At 39.7% G+C, this 25,494-nt stretch overlaps 1 protein-coding gene across 1 annotated transcript; it reads left to right on the top strand.

Annotated features, from left to right (window-relative positions):
* Positions 1-452: 452 nt before the first annotated feature.
* Positions 453-4,226, top strand: LOC149028739 (alpha-farnesene synthase-like). The gene is made up of 7 exons (XM_089149089.1): positions 453-648; positions 1,895-2,171; positions 2,265-2,649; positions 2,732-2,950; positions 3,554-3,692; positions 3,790-4,038; positions 4,143-4,226. The coding sequence occupies exons 1-7, from the start codon at positions 523-525 to the stop codon at positions 4,149-4,151; spliced, it is 1,404 nt and encodes a 467-aa protein (XP_089005215.1). The 5' UTR covers positions 453-522; the 3' UTR covers positions 4,152-4,226.
* Positions 4,227-25,494: the final 21,268 nt, after the last annotated feature.

Below are 25,494 nucleotides of genomic sequence, written 5' to 3'. Positions count from 1 at the left end.
CATTCAATACTATAAATACTTCTTACGCAATAAAAAACTAATATATTATGTCATTATATATTATGTCATTATTTTTATTTCATTTCGGCTTTTATGTATGACCACAAATTTGCATAAATATCTAATGTATTTTTGGCATTATTATTTGACTTGGGACTTCTGTTTATCACCGCAGATTCTCATGAATTGATTTTCACGTGTATCTTAATAAGACAATCGCGCTCAGGGCTGCTATTGTGGTTGTATGACTAAAACAAATGCTTCCCAAAAAAAAGGAAGAAGAAGACTAAAACAAATGCACACATGTCTATGAAAGAGAAGTCAAGAATTTCCCTTGTTCCATAAGAAACTTTTTTCTATGGGATTCTCCGTAGATGCTGCATTATTGCCACCTTTTTCCTATAAATAGGTTCCAAATTAGAATCATCTCATATTCAAATTAAAAACTTCTTCCCGAGAGATCTCTTCTAGCTAGACTTGCTTGCAAGTCCTTGCATTTCTCATTTCACAAAAGAAGGCATTATGGAGGGTTTCATAGTTACGCCCAAGCATGCTAATGATGATAGTGCCAATAAGAGAAGAACTGCCAACTACAAACCAAACATTTGGGATTATGAATTTGTGCAATCACTTCAAAGCAAATTCTCGGTGAGAAATTTTTTTAAGTTCTCATGTGGAGTATGTTTGTTTTTTTATATATTTTTGTTGTTTGATCTATATTTTAAGTCATAACTTTACTAAACATATAAATCTTATGGATTAGTTAGTGTTGCTCCAAAACCTGTTCAGCAGCAGAAACGAGCAACATGCAAAAAATGTGATCAATCAGGTTGGTTGGTCGAGGAATGTTCAATCGGATTGGTTGGTCGAGGAATGTCTCCGACCATCAAGTTATTGGAAGTGCATAGCTTTTAGAAGAAGAAAACAACTTGTAGAACACTCAATGCTAGAGAGAGTGACCCCAGAATGCCTACTTGTTAATGAGTAAAGTGTGGGTATTTATAGCTTAATAGGTTACCTTGGCTGTGTAGTGATGGAGTTCAACTTAAACTCTATAATTGTCGTTAACTTTCACGAGGAGAAAAGTTGAAATTTTATTCGCTAAGAGAGTATTACTTGGATTATAGATATAGAGTTTGATTTGGACTCTAATAGGGATTCGAACTATTTGACTTGATCGGAATCCTTATCCCTATCTTTAAGATGGTTGGCTATGCTTAGTGCATACGTTTCATATGTTATCTTGTTTATGAACAACTCAAAATATAGTCGGTCCAGATGTCTTCAGATCAATCGTGGTCGGACCGTCCAACAAACAGTGGTCGAACTATCAAATATAGGTTGACCATAACAAATAGATATGCTTTATTTTTCAGATTTTGTTCCTATTTTCTCAATTGTCTTTGTCATATAGATCATTCTAAATGAGTTTGAGTATAGGTTGAGTATAAGTTTTTAACTATCAGTTAACATTTTTACCATCTTATTTGTGAATGCTAGATTTAGAAAAATTTAAGAATTTATAACTTTCTTTCCTTACCCTTTTTTTTTTTTTTTTTTCTTTTTAGTTTTTGATTGATTTTCTTATATTTGTATAACTATTGAATTTATTTTGTTCTCTGTTTTAATAGAAAATCTTTAAAAAAAAGTACATATCTTAAATTAAAATTTTATAAAAATAAAAATATAATAAAAGAATTTAATTGGATAATAATGGATGGGAAGTTGGGGTATTGTTATTATCTGCATCCAATAATTGGATCGGATAAATACGGAATTGCAAGCGAATTTGGATTAGTCATTTATAGCCACTGGTGAGTCCTAACAGTTTAGAGGTAGGTGGTCTTCCACGAATTCAAATAGGCCACCTAAGTCATTTCCTTCTGTCAAGTAGGACACCTGCAAAAGGCGCGTTAAGAAGCTGAAGAAGGATATGAAACATTTGCTCGTAAAACATAAAGAGATGGTCCCACTGGCTGATCAGCTCGATTTGATCGACGACATCCAAAGGTTAGGTCTTCAGTATCATTTCGAGAAGGAGATCAAAGAAGCATTGGATGAATTGATGTCATTCCTAAGAAATGGTGGTAGACTAATTAGTGATGATGATCTCCATTCTACGGCTCTATGCTTCAGGCTTCTGAGGCAACATGGTTATTTTTTGTCACAAGGTACAGTTTATCTTTACTCTCTCCTTCCCCATTGATCATTTCATCTAGAAATAAGATTCACATTTGATCTATCTCCTGTTCTGTGAGATGCAGATCAGTTTAGCAACTTCATGGATGAAACTGATAATTTCAGGACAAGCCTTTCTCAGGACATTAAAGGAATGCTTAGCCTGTATGAAGCTTCACATCTTGCTATAGAGGGTGAAATCGTTATGGAAAAGGCAAAAGCTTTCTCTACCAGAACTTTAAAGGATCTCATCATGAAAAGAAAATTTGATCATGACCCACACCTTGCTCAACAAATTGCCCATGCGCTGGAGGTTCCTTCCCACTGTAGGGTTCCATGGATAGAAGCCAGGTGGTACACTCATGCATATGAGAGCAAAAATCATTTAAGCTCTAAATTACTGGAACTTGCGAAACTGAACTTCAACATGGTTCAAGCAACCCATCAAGGAGAGCTGAAGGAAATATATAGGTAAGGTCATTGATAATCTTATCTCCAGTGATGATCTTAAATATAGTACATGTATCTAATTTCTCTACTGTTGTGCATGCAGGTGGTGGAAAGAGGAGGGCCTTGCTGAGAAGTTGAGCTTTGCAAGGCATCGATTAGTGGAGTGTTTCTTGTGGTCAGTGGGATCAGTTTTTGGGCCTCAATATGGGAATCTAAGAAAATGGTTGACTAAAATAATCAATCTGATTATCTTAATTGATGATGCTTACGATATTTATGGCTCTATGGATGAATTAGAGTACTTCACTGATGCAGTGGAAAGGTAAGCGTGAGAAGCACAACATTGAAGGTTACTTCATTATGTCCAAATGGTCATAGGTTCTCTAGAAACAAGAGTAAGACTGAAAACCCAGCCTCACTAGACTCCATAGCAATGACAATCTCGTTTATGTTAGAAAAGTAACACAAAAGGTTGCACACACACAAAAGACTAGATTTACCTGGATCTCTTGAAGGCTATATCCACAGAAGGAGAGATTGTGTTTTACCATGAGGAAGAAGAACAGAGTATATCCTCTGACGTTTTCTACCCTTTTCAACCCTTTCTAGAGATTGCATATAAGAACAGGTGACGACCTTAGTTCAAAGAAAAAGACTAGAGTGCCCATGCACTCAAAAATACCCAAGACAGCAAGACAAGACCTCCAAACAGTTTAGGGTTCACAATCAGTAAGAACTTGAAATTTTGAACAAGACCCATGCCTACTTGGTGATGGTCAACATTCAACCACGGTTAGGCCCTGTGAAACGGGTCGAGACATTTTACATGCTGAAAATCATTTTTCACCACAATAGTGTAATGGGTAATGTCCTTTTTTAATATTGTCAGCATATGTTATTCAATTTATCCAACTACATCCTTCAGGTGGGATGAGAAGAAAATTGATCACCTACCAGACTATATGAAGATATGTTTTCTCACACTTCATGGAACGACTACTGAAATCTGCAGTGAAGTTCAGAATGACCAGAAGATGAACATTATGACTCAACTTAAGAAAGTGGCAAGTACATCAATTCTCTAGTTTCTTTTGCTTCCATTTTCCATCTCCTCATGTTCTTTACTAATTAAAATTAACTGGTAATAACCTTGAAACGCAGTGGATAGATTACTGTAAAGCATTAATGCTAGAAGCAAAGTGGTACATTAGTGGATATTCACCTTCTCTACGAGAGTATCTAGACAATGCAAGGATTTCATCCTCAGGTGAAATTCTTCTTGTTCATGGATATTTTGCCCTAGCCCATGAAAAGAGCAATCAAGTTGTAGGTTTCCTGGAGACCAATCAGGACTTTGCGTACCATCCATCCCTGATCATTCGGCTTTGCAATGATCTGGGGACTTCAGCGGTATTTACCTTTCCTACCGAAGTCAATAGCAGTAGTTTTCCTTTTCACTAGAGTGGATTTGAAAGTGGGAAGATTTCCCTGACCTTTATTAGTGATTTATGTAGTTTGGATAAATTTGGTGTTTTCTCAAGCGGAGTTGGAGAGAGGTGACGCTCCATCATCAATCCTATGTTACATGAGAGAAGCACAAGTTTCAGAGGAGATAGCTCGAGAGCACATAAAAGGCATGATAAATGAGTCATGGAAGAGAATGAATGAGAAATGCATCACCCACTCATCTCATTTGCCTCCTGCGTTTCTGAACTTCACCTACAACATTGCACGAGTGGCTCATTTTATTTACCAACATGGAGATGGCTTTGGGGTTCAAGATCGCGAAACCAAAACCACTGTCTTGTCTTTGCTAGTTCAACCTATCCAGTGAATAAACTGTCCCTATTAAATGCTGTCATGGTTTGACATCTTGATGGCGGTGTTTGAATATTGCAAAAGCAACATGCGGATGTTCTTGTGTTTTTAGTCACTGTTGTTCTTGTGTTTTTAGTCACTGGCCATTATGACATTTATCTTTTACTCTTTTTCATTTTCTGTACTTTTTTTTAACTTCAAATAATTCTCATTTTCTTTTCAAATGTATTTTCTACCAAGAAACTAAATATATATCTTTGAGAAGAAAATCACTTTTAAAATGTGCATGATGGTAAAAATCACGGAGTGCTTGTATTAGGGGAGTTTATAATCGTGTGTGAATACCTTATGTTGTGGTCGAACTTAAGTATGCAATGGTCAGGCCACTTGGACCAATTAGCTCGACCAGACCATGTCAAACCGACCAGATCTTAAGCAAACCAAGATCGAACCGAGTAGACCACAAGTCAAGTCTTTTAGTCACCATCAACCCTTGATCAAAGATAAGAACAAAATTCCATGAAGAAAAGAGAGAGAGTCCATATCAAATACTGCCAACATAGTTTCGTATGAAGATTAGCTAACTCCAGAAAGATGGTGAAAGAGCTCTACGACGACTTTAACATAAAGAACGACAGGTAACTGATATTAAATAGTTATAAATACCAACGTCTTGACCATTAAGAGGTAGGCATTCTTGAGTTATTCCAATAGCTTCGAGATTTATAGAAGGTTGGCATGTTCTGTATAGAAAGGGAGAACTGACTTGCTCGTCGGAGACAATACTCGACCACCTTGGTCGAGCACGTTTTTTGCAGGTTCGTATGTTCAGCCAGGTTGGACGGGATTATGCAACAACATTGGCGCCATCTATGGTAAATGCATCAATAAGTCATGGTGCAAACTAGATTTGGGAGAGTGATCGAAGAAGAGTCTAGTGAAGGCAAACAAGAAATTAATACGGGGAACATTCCCCCAGGTATTACGAGGATTACTCATCGTGATATTATTCCAGAACAACCTAACCAATTTGCTACTATAGATCAATTCAATGAACTCCATATTGAATTCCAGAAGCAAATCTTGAGTCTAAACGAATTGGTTAGGATAAGCATTCACCAAGTAAATTTAATTTTATTAACCCTAATGAAACTAGAGAGGGCTAACCACAAAAGCAAGAAGAAGTTCCGACATCAGTTCCCGACCACTCAGTGAGGCCATCCCAGAGAAATCAAGACAAGGGAAAAGAGAAGGTCGGAGAGAAATCCCGAGCACCGAGAGAGGCAGCGTGTAAGGACCCTTTGTCACATCCTCCCAGCCTACCCTAACTGGCATACCCGAGAGTGTGATCCATAGCCCGAAGATCAGGTATCGAGTAATCAACCTCCCACATAAACAATAACATAATCATGAACAATAATAATCGATGTGCGAAAGATAAACCATAGATCCAAATAAGGAAAGAATGAATCATATATAAATCAGAGTACTAAATATAATCAGAGTGTCTAAATCAAATAAGTAAAGTGAGGCGAAATCCCACTCTACAACCAGCGGAAATGTAGTTCTAAAAGAGAAGAAACAAAATGAAATCTAATCCCAATAGCAGGTACAATAGGTAACTAAATTGTTCTCAATCTTATAGAGAATATCCCTATAAGTATAAATCTCATAAATGGCACAAGGGCGCTTCCACTCTATGGTCGGACTAAGCATCGTACGGAGCATAACCACTCGCGGAATCTTCATTGTAATTGTCGTAACCGCAATCACTTTCCTGGAGATATGCCTCTTCTCCTTGCGCTTCTTCATACGAGCAGTCATGATACTCAGAACCTGTAGAGTAGTCTAATAAACATTGTACAAAAGGAATGAGTTTCAAAGAAACTCAGTAAGGCAGTTAAATCCATAATAACATAAATGACAGGATTACAAAACAAACATAAATGCAATATGGTATGAGACAAACAATGAATGTATGAATCTAACTTTATGTATGCTAGTCTCTAATGGCAGACATGCTTTAAGTCATAGCACCGTACTTCTTTAGGAAAGTCTCATTCACTCATCATCAGTTGGTAATGGGTCCTTCATCCCTCGGGATATTCCATGGCTGGGGTATAGGTCACCACTCTCTCACATCACCATTGGTCTGAGTACCGGCGCATGTCAGGGTTAAAACCTAGCCAAATGCAAGTCTTCTACTCAGCTACATCAAGTCAGATCCAGATACGTCCATTCCTCGCCCCTGGCGATCCTTTCCGGTATCCTTCACACTAGAGTCCTCATAGTCCATGACTACGGACTCATCAACCCTATTGGTTGTCCACATATGGTAAACGGGAAGCTCTCACGTCCTCTCACGGGTTGGTTACCGGTCTTAAGCGCCCGTGAGCCCAAGTCTAACCATATGCAACCCTACCAATAAATGGTCCCCACAATGTGATTCCTGTCCTCTCACGGGTTGGTTACCGGTCTTGAGAGCCCATGAATCCCCATTGCTATCACGGGTCGTTCAGTCTCAATACCCCTCTGATTAGGGTCTGACATAACGGGACATCCTAGCCAAACACTACTAGACAGTTCTAAATATGTCATCCAACAGTTTAGGAAGGTGTCCAAAGGGCATCTCCGGAAACATCCCATAATATTCCCGTAGTAGTCCTAGGACAGAAGTGTCAAAAGGAACACCTCTCCTTTCCAAACCATACTTAAGCATACACAAGCATCAGTCCATAACATCACATATATGGTAACTTCATATATGGAAAGAAATCAATAATTACATTCAACTTGTGTATAACTGGTAAGTAAATCATACATGAGTCAATTTAATATAAACAAGTAATGCTACTGATATCAAGACAGTACCACAGTAGTATAACATTATAAGAATCTAATTAAAGAAATAAATTAACAAGATTCAAATATAGAAACTAAGATATGCAATTTATGTTGTTAAGGAAGTAACCATCCTTACCTTTTATAACTTGCAAAGGAATCTTAAGAAATCAAGTAAGATCTTGACAAACTTGAGAAGAAGGTCCTAGACAAGTGTATACAACATATTAGGAAAGATCCCTAAAAGAAAAGATATCAAAACATCCAAAACAGACCAAATCTGGAGTTGTTGTACTCATTGGTCGATTGGATTGGTCTCTTGTTTGATCGACCAATCGATCGACCAATGGAGACAATGGCCTACAAAATCAGAGTTTTAAGAATAAAGAACCGAATTTGGTGGTTCAAAAGGGTACTAAACAAGGGGTAAACTACATTGGTAGTATCCTAACATATATAGGACCTCAAAACACTAATCGAATCAAGTTTTCAAGTTACAAATTAGGAAACAAAAAGTTACCATAATTAGAGCAATCATGGTTCTTGAAGAATTCAAGATACAAATCATAGACAAGAACAATAGGAGAATGAATCATTGATTTTGATAAAGATATCATGGAAGGCATACTTAGATCTTCAAGAAAATAGATCTAAGAACATGAATCTAAATAAGGAAACAAAACTTACCATAGATGTATCAGTCATGATTCTTGAAGAAAGCATGGTATGATAGAGGAGAAACAACTAGAGATTGATAGATCATGGATTATGTAAAGAAAACACAGCGATTGACTACTAATATGACCAATATAATAGATCCAAGAACATCAGAATTTAAATCAAAGATAAACAAAGATGAGATCATGATTTAGATCATGATTCCTTCAAAAGCTTGCAATGATCATGATTACGGACATTGCTTTAGCCTTTAATCCTTAGGAAGATCATGAGAGATAAGTTCAGAGATGTTTGCAACAGAGAATGCAGCATCTCCTCTACTGTCTCAACTCAAAAAGGAAAGAAAACAAGGATGAAGAAGAAGAAGAGAGTGTAAACATACCTTTTTGTGTAAGAACACGAGTTTTGACGAAGATCCGTCAAGATAAACACCAAGGACGCAAGGGAGATGACTTGCAGAGGTCTTTGGTTCGTTCCAAAGAGTTTGGAGGCAAAAAATACGAAGTAGACTCGAGATTGGACTTAAATAGAGCAAGCAAGACCTAATTACCAAAGACAGAACCCATTGGTCGAGTGGATTGGTCGACTGGTCCAGTCGACCAATGAGTCGACCAATTAGTTCAGCAAGTTCAAAACAGGGAATTGAAGGCTTAGATCAAATCCAAACCTAAAGGGGTTTTGCACACACACCAAGTGACTTACCTAATAGGTAGAAATGCCTTCAAACCATGATAGAGAACACTCCAAGTCCATCAACTAATCCGATCTTCATCAAGATTCAGTAAATAGCACATTGTCATCAACACTCATGGATTCAAAGCCAGACACCAAGTCCTCCACTGGGATGGCCCAAAGCTGACTTCTTGCTTTACTTCGGGTTGTCGGACCTACAAACAACAGGGTTTCTAGGTCAAGGTTAGGGCTGGGTTTCACACCCTTCTCAAGGTTATGAGTAAGAGGATCGACAAAGTAGTACTCGTCAAACCAACGAGCATCCAAGAAAAAGCAATAAGGGAGTTCCTATCAAGCATGCAGACTATGTCAACAAGCGATTCGAAGAACTCGATGAAAAGTTGAAAAAATTGAAGGATTCAAGTAGAGATGCTCTCTATTTTGTTTTGAAGTAAGATCCTTTCATTAGAACAATCTCTGAAGCAGAGATTGCCAGAGAACTTCAAATATTTGACCTTCACCATGTTCGATGGAACAAGATGTCCAAGACATCATATCATGCATTATAAATCTGTCATGTCTTCATACCATCATAGTGAAGTTGCAATGTGTAGGATATTTCCAACATCATTGATTGGAGCAGCATCTAAGTGGTTTCTAGGGCTCCAAAATGGCTCCACTAAGAACTTTGACCATCTAGGTCAAGTATTCCTGTCACGTTTTCAGAGTGGAGTAAGCACCAAGAAAAGGGAACATAGCTTGTTCTCCATCAAACAGGGATGAGCAGAGTCAGTCAAAAGCTATCTCCGAAGGTTTCAACAACCTAACCATCCAAATCAAGAATTTAGATGAGAAGGTAGCATTCCACACACTATACCAGGGGCTAACTCATGAAGGATTGCTCAAACGCCTCCTACTAGATATGCCTGGAACATATGTGAAGTTGCTTGAGCAATGTCACAAACAAGCAGAAATCTCAGAAACTCTAGAGTCTCAAAAAAAAAGAGGCAACCAATGAATTCAAGATGAACAAAGAAAACCCACCGCAAAATAGGAACCCAACCAAGGGTGGTTGGCCTAATCCAGTAAAGCAGTCAGAAGGGATATATACTCCCTTAAACACAAGATGGGAAATCCTGATGCAAATCAGGAGTCAGGGGATACTTTAGAGGCCAAATAAACTGTATTCCCAACCAAAAAGTACGTGACTGAAGCAAATATTGTGAATACCATCAAGATCATGGACATTGGACTAATGATTGCAGGTAGTTAAAAGAAAAGATTGAGAAATTAATTTTTGAAGGACAGGTGAAGAAGTATATGAGAGCAAATCAAAGGGCTAATCAACTGCCTAAAGGAGGAAGAAAGAGAGCCAGATCCCCTATTAAGGAATCTGAGCAGAAATCGACCAAATAATGGTGTGGATAGCACAAAAAGATCCCCTATTTATATGGTCTTTGGTGGTGTGAAATCCAGCCCTAACCCTGACCCGGAAACTCGGTTGTTTATAGGTCCAAAAACCCGGAGTAAAGGAAGAAGCCAACTAGGGGCCATCTTAGTAGAAGACATGGTGTTTGACCCAAAACCCATGGAGATTGATGATGGAGTTCCATACTGAGAAGTTTGTGCAGATCTGGAAAGAACACTGCTCTTGACTGAAGATGAGATTAGTTGAAGGACTTGGAGTATTATCTGACTTGGTTTGAAGGCATTTCTACACCCTAGGTATTTCACTTGATGTGTGTGTGTGAAAGCCCTTTAGGTTTGGTGTTCATTTCATCCTCCAATTCCCTATTTGAACTTTGCTGACCTGATTGGTCGACTGCGCCAATCGACCATGCATTCGACCAATAGTGTGTTAAATCCGAGAAACTCCAATTTTAGGGTTTTTCACTCTCTATTTAAACACACTTCATGTTTCTTAGTGTCCTCTACCTCCAAAACACTCTGAGAACGTGGGTAGACTCGTTTGAAACTCTCTTCGGTGATTTCGAAGAATTCTCCGCAAGATCTAAAGTCTCTCATCTCCAATCTGCCAATTCAAGGTTAGTAATCTTTCAGTGTTGTGATTTATCATTCTTCGATCTTGTTCTTGTTTGAGATTGGGAAGAAGATGTTGCATTCTTGCAACCATCTCTTTCATGATCTCATTATTTTCTTTAGGGTTTATGATCAGCATAGAGATCCCAACCCTAACCCTGAAAATTCTTCTTGAAACCCTATTTCTTCTTATGGATCTGATTTCTTAGCCGACTGAATCTAATTTTCATGACATACTTGTATTTAATTCTGATTACCTTTTTCTTGGATGAGATCTAAATCATCCCTTGTCTTTTCTGTGATTTCCATAGTATATTTTCATCGAATTCTAGGGTTTTCACCCAATTGGGGAAACCATGATTTTAAATTTGAAGATAATGTTTTTAATCATTACTAGTGCCCGATCTTTACCCCCTTAGTGTTAGAATACTATCCTAAAGTTTTCCACCAAGTTTCGTGAAGTTTCGAACCCTATAGATTGAGTTTCGGATCAAAATTTCCGTTTTTGCTTCTTACTGAATATGTTTGTTGATTGATTGGTCGATTGGGTCAGTACACCAATCAATCGACCAATGAAGTCGAAGCTCCTTTTTTTCGCTCTATTTGATTTGTTTGCTCTCTAATCTTTTAGCTTATTTCTTAATGTTGTATCTATAATTGTTAGGGGTTTAATTGCTAATTTTGGAATCTCTCTCTTTGATCTTTGGATTATCTTCGACAATAATTAAGGTAAGGACAGTTATTTCAAAATAACATACATCGCGTACTCTTTGGTTTCTAATTTAAGAAACTCTAAGTTTAACTACTGTTATAGCATTTTATACTGATGATGTACTCTTGTAGGTACAGTAGCACTTCACTTAAGTTTTCTTTTTCATTATTCAAGATTATATGAAATGCTTATTACTGCATATTGTTTAATGATTGGATTATGCTTTTACATTCTCTTTGTATGATGAGTTGTTGATTTTGTATGTCATGACTGATCTGAGAATGTGTTTGATTAAGTATGGTTTGGGATTGAGAGGTGTCCTTTTGACACTTCTGTCCTTGGACATCAATGGAAATAGTATGGGATATTTCCGAGGTTGCCCATTGACACTTTCCTGTACCATTGGTTGTCATACCTAGGGCTGTCTAGCAGTGTTTAGCTAGAATGTCCCCGTTATGTCAGACCCTAGTCGGAGGGGTATTGAGACCGAACGACCCGTGGTAGCAATGGGGATTCACGGGCACTCAAGACCGGTAACCAACCCGTGAGAGGACGGGAATCACATTGTGGGGACCATTTATGGGTAGGGTTGCATATGGATAGACTTGGGCTTATGGGCACTCAAGACCGGTAACCAACCCATGAAAGGACATGAGAGCTTCCCGTTTACTATATGTGGATGACTTATAGGGTTGATGAGTCCGTAGTCCGAGAGGGAATACGCTGACTCTAGTGTGATGGATACTGGAAAGGATCCCGAGAGGGGAGGAATGGACGTATCTGGATTTGAGTTGATATAACTGAGTAGATGACTTGCATTGGGCAAGGCTTAACCCTGACATGCGCCAGTACTTAGACCAATGATGATGTGAGAGAGCGGTGACTTAACCCCCAGCCATGGAATATCCCGAGGGATGACAGACCCACTATCAATCGGAGCCGAGTGACTAAGACCTTCCCAAAGAAGTATGGTGCTATGACTTAAAGCATGTCTGCCAATAGAGACCAGCATACATAGAGTTTAGATGCATACATACATTATCTGTTTCATATTGCATTGCATCTTGATATGTTCTACTGTATGTTATTTATGTTGTTATAAGTTAACTTACCTTGCTGAGTTTATTCAAACTCACTCCTTTTTGTGCAATCTTTTGTTAGATTATTCTATAGGAATTGACTATCATGAAGGACAATACGATGAAGCGCAGGCCGATGAAGCGTACTACACGCAAGGTGTTGGCAACGATGAAGATCACAGTGATGATCCCTCGAGCGATCAAGTTGCGTACTACGATTAGACGTAACGTAGAATTGGAACATCTATGTTGGATTGATGAAGTCCACTATTTTGAAGATGTTGTCTATAGGATAGAAAACTCGTAGTCAGTTTGATTTTCTTTCTTTGTTTTCCTTTAGAAACAGTTGTAATTCTTTTTAGACTTACGTGCAACATTCCGCTGTAACTGTGGAGTGAGTTTCCGCCTCACTCTACTTCTTTTTTATGTGCTTACATCTGGTATCATTTCTTCACTCTAATTATACTAATATTCATTTCCTGATTTGGATCTTTTGTTTATAATATTAAAACGTTGATTATTTTCTGTTCATGATTATGTCATTGCATATATGGGAGGATGATTTCCTCGATACTTGATCTTCGGGGTTGTGGATTACACACCCGGGTATGCCAGTTAGGGTACCGGCTGGGGGGATGTGACTGAGTGGTATCAGAGCCCATAGTTCAAGGAAATCCTAGCCATTGAAAACAATAACGGAACATTCCTGAGTCATAGATCCAGACGTGACTCATCTACTCTTAGAAGTGAATAATAGATCACTTGGATTAGAAACTTGATCAATGAAGCATAATTGGTTATCTGAATAATACACAATAATTATATTTTAACAAATGTCATGTAATGCAATAAAAGGAAAGTGCATAATACACAATAATAAAGAGAAACAAAATGAACTTCATTAATTTTAAGAGAAGTTTACATTTGATAAAACATAAAAGGAAATCCTTAGTACAATCTATCTAGGTGCTCTACTCTGATCTCTGAATGCTCTGAAGTCCTCGGCCATATAGGCAAGCTGAGACTCTATACGGTCCTGTCATGACTCCATAGCACTGTACATCTGCTCTTGTCTGACCTCCATCCTCTCTAGCATGAAAGTCATCGATCTCATCTGTGCACCTAAATCAGAAGTCTCCGAAACTGAGTGTGAAGGGCCTCCAGTCTCAAAATGTGGTGATCTGGGAATCTCAGGATACTCTGGATCAACCTCATGCATCTTTGTGTCCTCCGCCGCCTAATCATCAAAATCTGGACCAGCATCACCCTCCTCATCTGTCTCCTCCTCACGCTCTGGACCTAGAGATCTCACAGTCTGGGTAAGCCTCATCTGCCTGATAGTCCTCGTCCCAATAGTGTACCCTAGTGCTCTAGTGACTAATGTTAGTAATCTCCCGAAGCAAAGGTTCCTCATACTCGGACGCGCCACCAGGTCTATCATGATGTTCTGTATGATGTAGGACAAATCAATCTGGAATCCCATGTAGATCCGGTAGATGACTATGGCCTCCATCACTGTAACCCTATGGTGATGTCTGGCCTTCGGCATGATGTTTCGGCCCACAATGCAACCGATAATCTGAGCCAAATCCGTCATCTGTCCGTTGTTCTTCGGAAGGTAGCACTCTGTGCTATCCCAAAGTGTAGCACAGATCTCATGAAGCTTGTAGGGCAGCAAGTAACGGCCTACCTCCGCCCCTGAAGGTATCCATAGGCACTGATGAGAGTAGTATGGCACCTGAAGGATCTGTGCCAGTATCCTAGTAGAGAACCGGATCTGTGTCTCCATGACCCTGCTCTCAAGAATCAGTCTGAAAGGACGACCCTGTCCTCTGGCCTCCCCGATAGACGTGAGGTTACTGAAGAACAACCTCACTAGCTCAGGGTAGACGGGCAAGTCCGCCGTGAAGAGATGAGTCCACCCTAGGGTGTCGAATCTCTGTCGGATCCTGAACACCCTCACTCCCATAAGTGAAGCAGACGCCCGTACTCTATGTGACAGTAGCCGAAGTACACCTCGTACAGGAACTTTGCCTGCGGCGTATCGAATTTGTCAAGCCTAAGTACCTCTGCTCTAGGCTGAGCTAGAACTCGACCTGTGCCTCGCCTAGCACCAGCTATCCTGCCTCGACCACGTCCTCCTCTCTGCATGATGAATGTCTGTGGAAAAGACAAAAGACATTGCTTGTTACTATTGTTTCAAAAATTTAGCCAGAACGGCATTTTCGTAATTTTCATCAAAATTGAAAATTTGGGGAAAATGCAAATTGAACATACTAGCATGTGCACAATACTTGTAATTGCATGATTATGAAGTTTATTTGAAGAAAATCAATCGAAATCTTGGTTTAAAGTTGAAAATTCAGCAAGAAGGAATTTGGGGATTTTGAGATTTGGGTCAAAATTAGATTTTTGAAAATTTTGAAATTGGTAAAATCAAATTACATGTACACATTTACAATATCATTCTAAGCATGTAGCATTTTATTTCGTGCGAAAACTCCAAGCGGTTTGTGAGAAATTGAAATTTTTCTAAAGTTTGACGACTTCGGTTGCGTTAACGATGTGAAAATGCAAGATGGTGTTAGAACTTGTTGTTTAAGCATGGCGTTGTGCTAAAAACTTATGGAACATGTTTCTAAGTGTTCCTAAGCATGATTTCTAGCAATAGACACAAGTAAAACATGGATTTTGATGAAATGCAAGCATGAGAAGATGAATTTGAAAGTGAATATGAAGGTTTACCTTGTGTGAAGATGAATGAGTGTAGTAGTGTTGTTGTTGAAGCACCAAACTACTTGAAAATCATTTAGAAGGACCTTAGCACTTCTTCCCCAGAGCTCCCTCTCAAGTTTGCAAAGTTTGAATGGGATTTTGGCACTTAAAACCCTGATTTTCGTGTGCTGTCTTGATTGGTCGACTGGGTCAATCTACCAATCAATCGACCAATGGACCTAGTAGCTCCAAATTTTGTTGGATTTTGGAAAAATGTGATTTTTGTCCCATGGTTGATTATTTGATGACTAAATGGATATATTTGAGCATGATTTAAGATTCTTAATCATTTGGACTTGTGGATTATGTCGAAACTTCGAAATTCGGTGTTTTTTACATTTCGGTTTTTGCTGAATGGTTACGTTAAGAAGTGGGTGTGGTGAATCCAGTGGTCACGGAAGTGGCGAGATACCAATCAGTGGTCATAATCAACAAACCAACACTGGTGACCAAGGTACCCCTGACGTACCCGGTGCCCCGAACGTCGGACGTTTTCGCGATATTGCCAACATTATGGGCAATATGATGCAGCAACAAGCAGCCTAGTTCAATCAGATGCTGACGGGTTTCATGACTCTGCACAATAAGACTGATGCCGGTGCCAACGGAAATCCTCATGCCGCAGTTCTGAATGCGGAAAGGTTAGCTGGGACTCCTCATACTTGTTTGATGGAGAGTTTCCTGAAGCTGCAAGTGCCCAACTTCACCGGAGTATCCAAGGATATCTTGTTTCCTAACAAGTGGCTACGTGAGTTGGAGAAAGCTTTCTGACACCTGCAATGTACTGTGGCCCAGAAAATTCTATTTGCTGAACAGAAGCTGCAACATGAAGCTGATGCTTGATGGACTTCCACCAGGCCTATTTTGGAAGGTTTGCATGCGAGCATTGTGTAGTGGGATTTGTTCAAGGAAGCTTTCTGCAAGAACTATTTCCCGGAAGCAGTGAAAGATGCAAAGGAGGTTGAATTTATGGTTCTTATGCAAGGATCTCTGTCTGTGTTGGAATACCGACAAAAGTTTGAGGAGCTTCACTTCTTTGCTCCTGGCTCCTTGAAGCTTGACATTGCCAAAGCGAAGAAATTCTTCAAGGGATTACGGCCTGCAATCAGGGCATATCTCACTATTCAGCCTATTGAAAGTTATTCCCAGGTGGTGTAGAATGCCAAGAAACTGGAAGAAACCGAGAAGGAGAATGCTAGAGTGCAGAGACCTTGGCAGTCAAGGAATCCTGGATTTGCGGACCATACAGATCGACGCTTTGTGAGACCCACACCATACCCTACTCTTGCTTTTCAGCCTAGGAGTGTAGGTCAGAGTTCTGGATTTTAGCAGCCAGGCCAGTTTAGTCAGTATGGCGGGAATCGGCCGCCGATGAATGCGAATGCTAGGCCCATGAATGCTATTCCTAGGCCTTTGGTTCAGAAGCCACCAGTTGCACCTATTCCTGTTGGACCTAGTAACCCTGTTTGCTTCTACTGTAAGCAGACGGGTCACTTTGCTCGTGCCTGTCCTAAGAAGCCAGTTCAATAGCCGGCTCCTATGGTGAAGAGTACTCCTGTCCCTCCTTCTGGTAGAGTATTCAGTATATCTGGTACTGAACAAGATGTGAATCATGAAGTGGTTACAGGTACTTTAATTGTTGCTTCTATTCCTGCATTTGTGTTATTTGATACGGATGCTTCCCATTCATTCATATCATCTGCATTTATCAAGAAGACTGACTTAGCACCTGAGAATTTATCTAGTTGTTTATTGATTTGTACACCTACTGGACGTGTTGTGAAACTAGATAAAGGATTAGTTAAGTGTCCTGTTTTGATTGGTGGGAAGAATTTGGAAGCCAATTTGGTACTTTTGGATATGAAGGATTTTGATATCATTTTGGGTATTGATTGGTTGACTACCCGTAATGTAGTAATTCTTTGTTCTTCAAAGAGAATTCAATTTCAGATTAGTGGAAGTTCAATTTTTGAATTCCAAGGTGAGAAAGGAAGAATTGGTAAGAAGATCTTGTCCGCACTGATGCAAGTTTATGCATTAGTAGAAGGGATGCCATCTAAAGGAAAGGTTAAGGAAAGAAAGTAGAAGAAGTCAGGATTGTATGTGACTTCGTTGATGTCTTTCTGAAGGATCTATCAGGAGTGCCACCTGATAGAGAAGTGGAATTTTCAATTGATCCAATCCCTAGAGCTGCCCCTGTATCTAAGGCTCCATATAGAATGGCTCCTACCGAGTTGGAAGAGTTGCAAAAGCAGTTGAAAGAACTCTTAGATAGAAGTTTCACCTTGGGGAGCCCTTATCACATCCCGCCCCGAATCCACTCAGGGGGTACCCGATCTGGGTTACTCGGGAGTGATCCACAGCCCAACAGATCCAGTTTAGGAACGATCATATCCACTTATCACAATAATATAATCAAAAGCAAGAACAATATATAGTATTCAAGTAATCTAATAATAAAGGTTAAGAAATGATCACAGAAGGATCACAAAGAACATCAGAGTGCGGAAATGATTCAAATAGGGTAAACAGTCAAGTATGAAAAGGAGGGAGGAAACCCATCATATAATAATAGCGGAAGGTAGATCGATTTAAAATTTAGGATTACAACCGGTTCCCAAAATGACAAGGGAACAAACTAAACTAGGGTCTCGACGAATCAAATAAAATGTTAAAAGAAAATGGGACGATATCCCAATACTAGCACACAAGTGCAAGGGCCGAACTGCTCCAGATAAGTCCCAATCTCGGACTGCTAGTCTTCACCAACTTGTACACCGTGACCAGTAGGGTACAGGTCATCAACTTGGTCTTTAGAGTGTTGACCATCATAGTCAACAGTAGTAGTACCTGCAGTAGGGTCTAACAAAAATGTTGCAAAAGGAGTGAGTTCAAAAGAACTCAGCAAGGCAGGTTATTCCACAATAACATAGATACATGATACAAAACATAGCATGATGCAATATGATATGAAACACATGATGCAATTATGATTCTAACTCTATGTATGCTAGTCTCTATTGGTAGACATGCTTTAAGTCATAGCACCATACTTCTTTGGGTTGTCAGTCACTCCCCCTCAATCATACAAGATATCTTGGGTCTGCCCGGGGAAGTTCGGTAAAGTCATCTCAAAAAAAAACCATGGTAGGGGAATCGGTCACCGCTCTCTCACATCACCGTTTGGTATAAGTATTGGCACATGTCACAGTAAAGCCTAGCCCAATGCAAGTCATCTACTCAGTCGTATCAACTCAGTTCCAGATACGTCCATTCCTCGCCCCCGGCGATCCTTTCCGGTATCCTTCACACTAGAGTCAGCGTAATCCCGGTTACAGACTCATCAACCCTATTGGTCATCCACAAATAGTAAACGGGAAGCTCTCACATCCTCTCACGGATTGGTTACCGGTCTTGAGCGCCCGTGAGCCCAAGTCTAGCCATTTGCAACCCTACCAATAAATGGCCCCTTTCGGGTATCCGTAGCATGGTTTATGTCCCCTACTGGGTTGGTTACCGGCCTAGAGCGCCCATCAAACCATACACTACCACAGGTTGTTCGGTCTCAATGCCCTTCCGATTCGGGTCTGATACGACAGGGATACCCTAGCCATACATCTAGACAAGTCCTATGTATGTCATCCAATGATCCAGGAGAGCGTCGATGGGCATCTTCGGAGAACATCCCATACTATTCCCTCCGATTTCCAAGGACAGAAGTGCCAGTAGGGCACTCCCCAATCCCAAATCATACCTAAGCAATCACATGCTTATTTCCATCCATTACATATCAACAATACATTATCATATTGAAAACATCTCATAACATCTCATAATACAATGTATAAACAAATGACAAGAATAAGTAAACATGATAAACCAAGTAATTAAGCATGGTGCTACTGTCATAAGGTAACTACAGTAGTCATATGATGTCTGAAATCAACTAATAAGTTATGTCTACTAAGTTACCAACAACAGTGTAAAAGTCATACAGTCTATGTTATATGGCAATAATCATCCTTACCTTAAGTTGTGATGATGATAATCCAACAATCTCAAAAGAGTGATCCAAGAATAGTATCAAGACCCTAGACAAACATAAATGAAAGGTTAGAAAAGAAATCGGGAAAATCGGAGGTCGAACGGATCAAAACGGAGCAAGGTTGCTGTCAGCAACAAGTTTGGTCGATGGTCTTGGTCGATGGTATCGACCAAAATTATCTTCGGGACAGAATAGTTGATTTTGGGGATTTTGGTCCGAAACGGGTCTTCCGAGGTTCGGATCGATCCAAAACTTGGAGGGATGATTAATAACAATGTAAGAACACTACCTAGCAAGTATTATCACAATCCAATGGTCCAAATGAAAACCCCCAAATTGAGGTCCTATGTTCTAAAGACAAGAATCCTAGCATTCATAAGAAATTGATGAAATTGAAAGGGAAGCTAGAGAATTAGTTGGGGAATAGGTTAGGAACAGTAGCAGGAGACTATGTAGCAAGAATCAACATGATCCAATGGTCAAATTGAAAACCCCCAATTTGAAGCCTTAGGTTCAAACTTGCAAGAATCATGTTCATCAATGAAATCGATTGCAATTGCCAAAGAACTTAGGAATTCAATTAAGGGAATGATGGGCAGTAGATTAGAGATACATACTAACATATAATCAGACCTAATTGAAAGAGAGAATCAGATTAAGAGATGAATTCATGTTGTAAAGAAGAGAAAAATCAAAATAAGAAAGCAAGAACATCATGTATGAGAATCATAGCATGGAAAGGGTGAAGAGAGGTTTAATCAAAGCAAAAGAGCTTGTAGAAGAGGTGGTTGCAAGGTTGCAGCACCTTCTTCACGAACTCAATAGCAAGAACAAGATGAGGTAGAAGTAGATTAGAGAGAGAGTGAGAGATTACATACCTTGGAGAAGAGATTAGAGAAGAGAGACAATGATTTTTGTAGAAGATCATCACCCAAGCCAAGGAGGAGCCTAAGAGGAGCTTTCCCACGTTCTCAGATGTTGAAATGAGTAAAATATCGTTCTAGGTTCGAGGTTTCACTTAAATAGATGAAGGAATATCCAAAAAGCATCTTTTTCTCGATTCTGGGCAACTTTGGTCGATGGTCCTTGGTTGATGGCATCGACCAAAGAGCATCGACCAAAACAGGTAACAGGTTTCAGCAGAAAATCCAGAAATAGTTCAGCAACTTCGAACAGGGATTCCGAGGGCTATACAAGGTCAAACTGAGTGATTTTTTCTCCTACAAGTCAATCAAGAAGTTTAGTTTCCAGAAATACACTTGGATCAAGCATGTGAGGTCATTAGGTCCACCAACTAAGCTCACCTTCTTCGATGCGCAAGCAGGATTTTCCAGACACAGTTCAGCAGCTTCGGACAGGGATTTGTGGGGCTATATGGGGTCAAATGGAGTGGGGGTTTCTCCTACAAGTCCATCAAGAAGTCTAGTTTCAGGAAATATATACGGATTGAGCACAGGAGTTCATTTGGTATTTCAACTAATTCACCCGTCTTCGGTGCGCAGATTCAAAACTAACACTGACAATGCCCTCAAGTGAGGGGCATCATCGTCAATGTCCAAGGGCTTGGGCTCCAACACCAAATCAACAACCAAAAGGGTCCACAAGTATCTTTTCCCCCCACTTTGGGTCTTCGGACCCACAAACATAACAGACTCCGGGCCGGGTCAAGGTTAGGATAAGGCCAGACATTACAGGTCTACCCTAAGGGAAAGGTCTCGCATGACTTCTTAAGGCTTTCAAAGATAATAACACTGAAATCAAGGTCCAACTTTAAGGTTTAATATCAAACAAGTCTTTCTTCACCCAAAACAAATAGGGTGTCCCGGGCTAGGTTTGGGCTGGATGTTACATTCTCCCCCCCTTAAAATAATTTCATCCTCAAAATTTGGAGAGTACTAGGTTTTCGAAGGAGATGGATATACATCGCTTTTACCTTGACTTTCTTCTCCCAAAATCTTCGGAAAACAATTAACAATAAATCTTTTGTAAGAAAACAAGAAATAAATTTAACATGCTTTGAAATCAAATTGAAAATATGATCATGGCTTCAAGAAGACTTCACAAGGATCATGGCAAAGATCAATATGAAGATCATAAAACCATAAGAATGACAGGAGATTGTAGAAGAGATGGTTGCAAGGATGCAGCATCTTCTTCTAAATCTCAATCACAAAGAATAAAACATAGTAAGAGTAGATCAATACAATACAAGAGAGATTATTAACCTTTGATTGAGGAACAGGAGATGAAAAGCTTGAAGTCTTGAAACAATTAGAAGGGATAACAAATCATGAAGATCACACTTGATTTCTCTCAGAAATCATCATGTGGAGAGTTCACAAGGTTATAGGGTGTATGGAGATCCACTCTAGAACAGCAGGGGTAGAAGGATCATTATAGAGTGCATGGAGATCCTCTATACAATAGCATGTATAGAAAAATCAATCATGGAAATGACTTAAGATCACTCTCTCATCAAAGGGAAGAAATAGAAGGGGAAAAAGATCAGCTTCGAGATAAACTTCCACCAAATGAAACTAGGCAACTCATACAACAGAGAATAAATCAAATAATGCATATGGTAGGTATGGATTTGGCACAGTAGCAAGGTTAGGATTAGGCGGGATTTCACAGCCCCAGTCTTGTTTGTCAAGAACAAGGATGGTAGTATGCGTCTATGCATTGGTTACCGTGAGTTGAACAAGCTGACCATCAAGAATAGATACCCGTTGCCCAAAATTGAGGATCTCTTTGATCAGTTGAAGGGTGCAGCAGTGTTCTCGAAGGTTGATTTGAGGTCTGGATATCACCAATTGAAAGTGAAGTCAAGTGATATTTTCAAGACGGCTTTTAGAACAAGGTATGGACATTATGAATTTTGAGTCATGCCTTTCGGTTTGACTAATGCTCCAATTGTGTTCATGGATCTCATGAATTGGGTATTTTATGATGTACTTGATAAATTTGTGATATGACATCTTGATTTACTCGAAGGATGAAGAAGAGCATGCAAGGCATCTAGATTTCACTTTGCAAAGACTGAGAGAAAAGAGGCTTTATGCTAAGTTTAGCAAGTGTGATTTCTGGCTCAAGAGAGTAGTATTCCTCGACCATGTAGTTTCAGCTGAAGGTATTCGTGTTGATCCCGAAAAGTTACAAGCAGTTGCCGATTGGGAAAGACCGAAGACTGTGACGGAAATAAGGAGTTTTCTTGGTTTGGCAGGTTACTACAGAAGGTTTATCGAGAATTTTTCTAGGTTGGCTGCTCCAATGACTAAGCTGAGTAGAAAGGAAGAGAAGTTTGTTTGGTCTGACGCGTGTGAGAAGAATTTCCGAGAATTGAAGGATAGATTGACAAGTGCCCCGGTTTTGACTATACCTGATAGTTCCGGCTGTTTGACAGTCTACACTGATGCATCGAAGATTGGTTTGGCTTGCGTGCTGATGCAACATGGAAAGGTCGTAGCTTATGCTTCTCAGCAACTGAAATATTATGAGCGGAATTACCCCACTCACGATTTAGAGCTTGCCGTTGTTGTCTTCGCTTTGAAGATTTGGAGACATTACCTCTATGGTGAGAAAAATTCTATTTTCATGGATCATAAAAGTTTGAAATAGTTCTTTACCCAAATGGAGTTAAATATGAGACAAAGAAGATGGTTGGAATTGGTCTCTGATTATGACTGTGACATTCAGTATGACCCTGGTAAGGCGAATATGGTTGTTGATGCTCTTAGCAGGAAAAGTCAAAAGAAGGTACTTGGACTTGAATGCTCGAGTCAACCTATGTTGTCTTTGATTGTAAGTTTTGATTTGGAAGTGGTCCCTGAAGGTTCAGATTTTGTTCTTTCTGCCATGACAGCAAGATCCACCCTTAGAGACAGAATTGTTGCTCTACAAGGTTCTGATCAAGAATTTAAGGAAACGATTGAGAAGATTTCTTCGAATTCTGATTCAAACCCTGACTTTGATATATCTATGGATGGTGCCCTATTGTTTAGAGGAAGACTTTGTATGCCAGCTAATGAAGAAATCAAGAAAGAGATATTGAAGGAAGCACACCAGTCGATCTTTACAATACACCCTGGAAGCACCAAGATGTATAAAGACTTAAGAGAACATTTTTGGTGGATTGGTTTGAAGGCCGATGTTGATGATTTTGTCGCCAAATGCGAGACTTGCCAGCATGTGAAAGCCGTTCATCAACCCCCATCTGGATTACTTCAGCCTCTTCCTATTCCTAGCTGGAAGCGGGAAGATATCTCTATGGACTTCGTGACTAGCCTACCCCGTACAACCAAAGGTAATGACACTGTATGGGTAGTTGTCGATAGGTTGGCCAAATCAGCCCATTTCATTCCTATGAAGATCACTCATACTTTGGATAAGCTAGCTCGACTATATGTGGATAATGTAGTTCGTCTGCACGGAGTGCCAATGAGTTTTCTGATTGTGATCCTAGGTTCACCTCAAGGTTTTGGAACAGTTTGCAAAAGGCCGTGGGAACCCAATTAAATTTGAGTATAGCTCATCATCCAAAGTCTGATGGACAATCTGAGCGGACAATTCAAACCCTGGAAGATATGCTTAGATCTTGTGTAGTGGATATGGGTGGAAATTGGGATGAACACTTAGCTTTGGTTGAGTTTGCCTATAACAATAGTTATCAAGCAACAATAAGCATGGCTCCATTCAAGGCTTTGTACGGTAACACTTGTAGGACACCCTTGTATTGGACTAAGACTGGTGAAAGAAAAATCTTAGGTCCAGAAATGATTGAAGCTATAAGCGCAATGGTCGACATGATTAGAGAAAGGATTAAGTCTGCTCAGTCAAGACAGAAATCCTATGCTGATAAGAGAAGGACCAATTTCAGAATTCCAAATTGGGGAGAAAGTTTTCTTGAAGGTTTCACCTATGAAGGATGTAATGAGATTCAATGTCAAAGGAAATCTTAGCCCTCATTACATTGGACCCTTCGAGATTCTGGAAAAGGTTGGACCTGTTGCGTATCGCTTGGCTTTTGCCTCCATCTCTTGCTACAGTGCATAATGTGTTTCATGTTCGATGCTTCGGAAATACATAGAGAATTCGGAACACATACTACAGCAAGTGCCCGAAGGACTTAGTGCTAATCTTACCTATGATGAAGAGCCAGCTGAAATCTTAGATAAGAAGGGCAAGCAACTACAGAATCGCACCATTCCTTTGGTGAAGATTCGGTGGAAGAACCATACCCCCGAAGAAGCTTCTTGGGAGAAGGAAGAAGATATGAAGGAGAAGTTTCCTCACCTTTTTGGAAGATAAGGTACACTTTCAATTTCGAGGATGAAATTTCTTTTAAGGGGGGAGAATGTGAAATCCAACCCTATCCTAGCCTAACCCTGACCCTGAAACTAGGTTGTTTATAGGTCCGAAGACCCGGAGTAAAGGAAGAAGCCAACTATGGGCCATCTCAGTAGAAGACATGGTGTTTGACCCAGAACCCATGGAGATTGATGATGGAGTTCCATACTAGGAAGTCTGTATAGATCTGGAATGAAAGCTGCACCTGACTGAAGATGAGATTAGTTGAAGGACTTGGAGTATTATCTGACTTGGTTTGAAGGAATTTCTAAACCCTAGGTATGTCACTTGATGTGTGTGTGAAAGCCCTTTAGGTTTGGTGTTCATTTCATCCTCCAATTCCCTATTTGAACTTTGCTGACCTGATTGGTCGAAGCATTCGACCAATAGTGTGTTAAATCCGAGAAACTCCAATTTTAGGGTTTTTCACTTTCTATTTAAACAAACTTCGTGTTTCTTAGTGTCCTCTGCCTCCAAAACACTCTGAGAACATGGGTGGACTCGTTTGAAACTCTCTTCGATGATCTCGAAGAATTCTCCGCAAGATCTGAAGTCTCTCATCTCCAATCTGCCAATTCAACGTTAGTAATCTTTCGGTGTTGTGATTTATCATTCTTCGTTCTTGTTCTTGTTTGAGATTGGGAAGAAGATGATGCATTCTTGCAACCATCTCTTTCACGATCTCATTCTTTTCTTTAGGGTTTATGTCAGCATAGAGATCTCAACCCTAACCCTGAAAATTCTTCTTGAAACCCTATTTCTTCTTATGGATCTGATTTCTTAGCCGACTAAATCTAATTTTCATGACATACTTGTATTTAATTATGATTACCTTTTTCTTGGATGAGATCTAAATCATC

This window comes from Hakea prostrata, chromosome 1 (assembly GCF_041222555.1).
Source record: "Hakea prostrata isolate BN-2017 chromosome 1, UWA_Hpros_2, whole genome shotgun sequence".
NCBI lineage: Eukaryota > Viridiplantae > Streptophyta > Magnoliopsida > Proteales > Proteaceae > Hakea > Hakea prostrata.
Note: the sequence above shows the minus strand (reverse complement) of the source record. Positions and strands in the feature narration are given on the sequence as shown.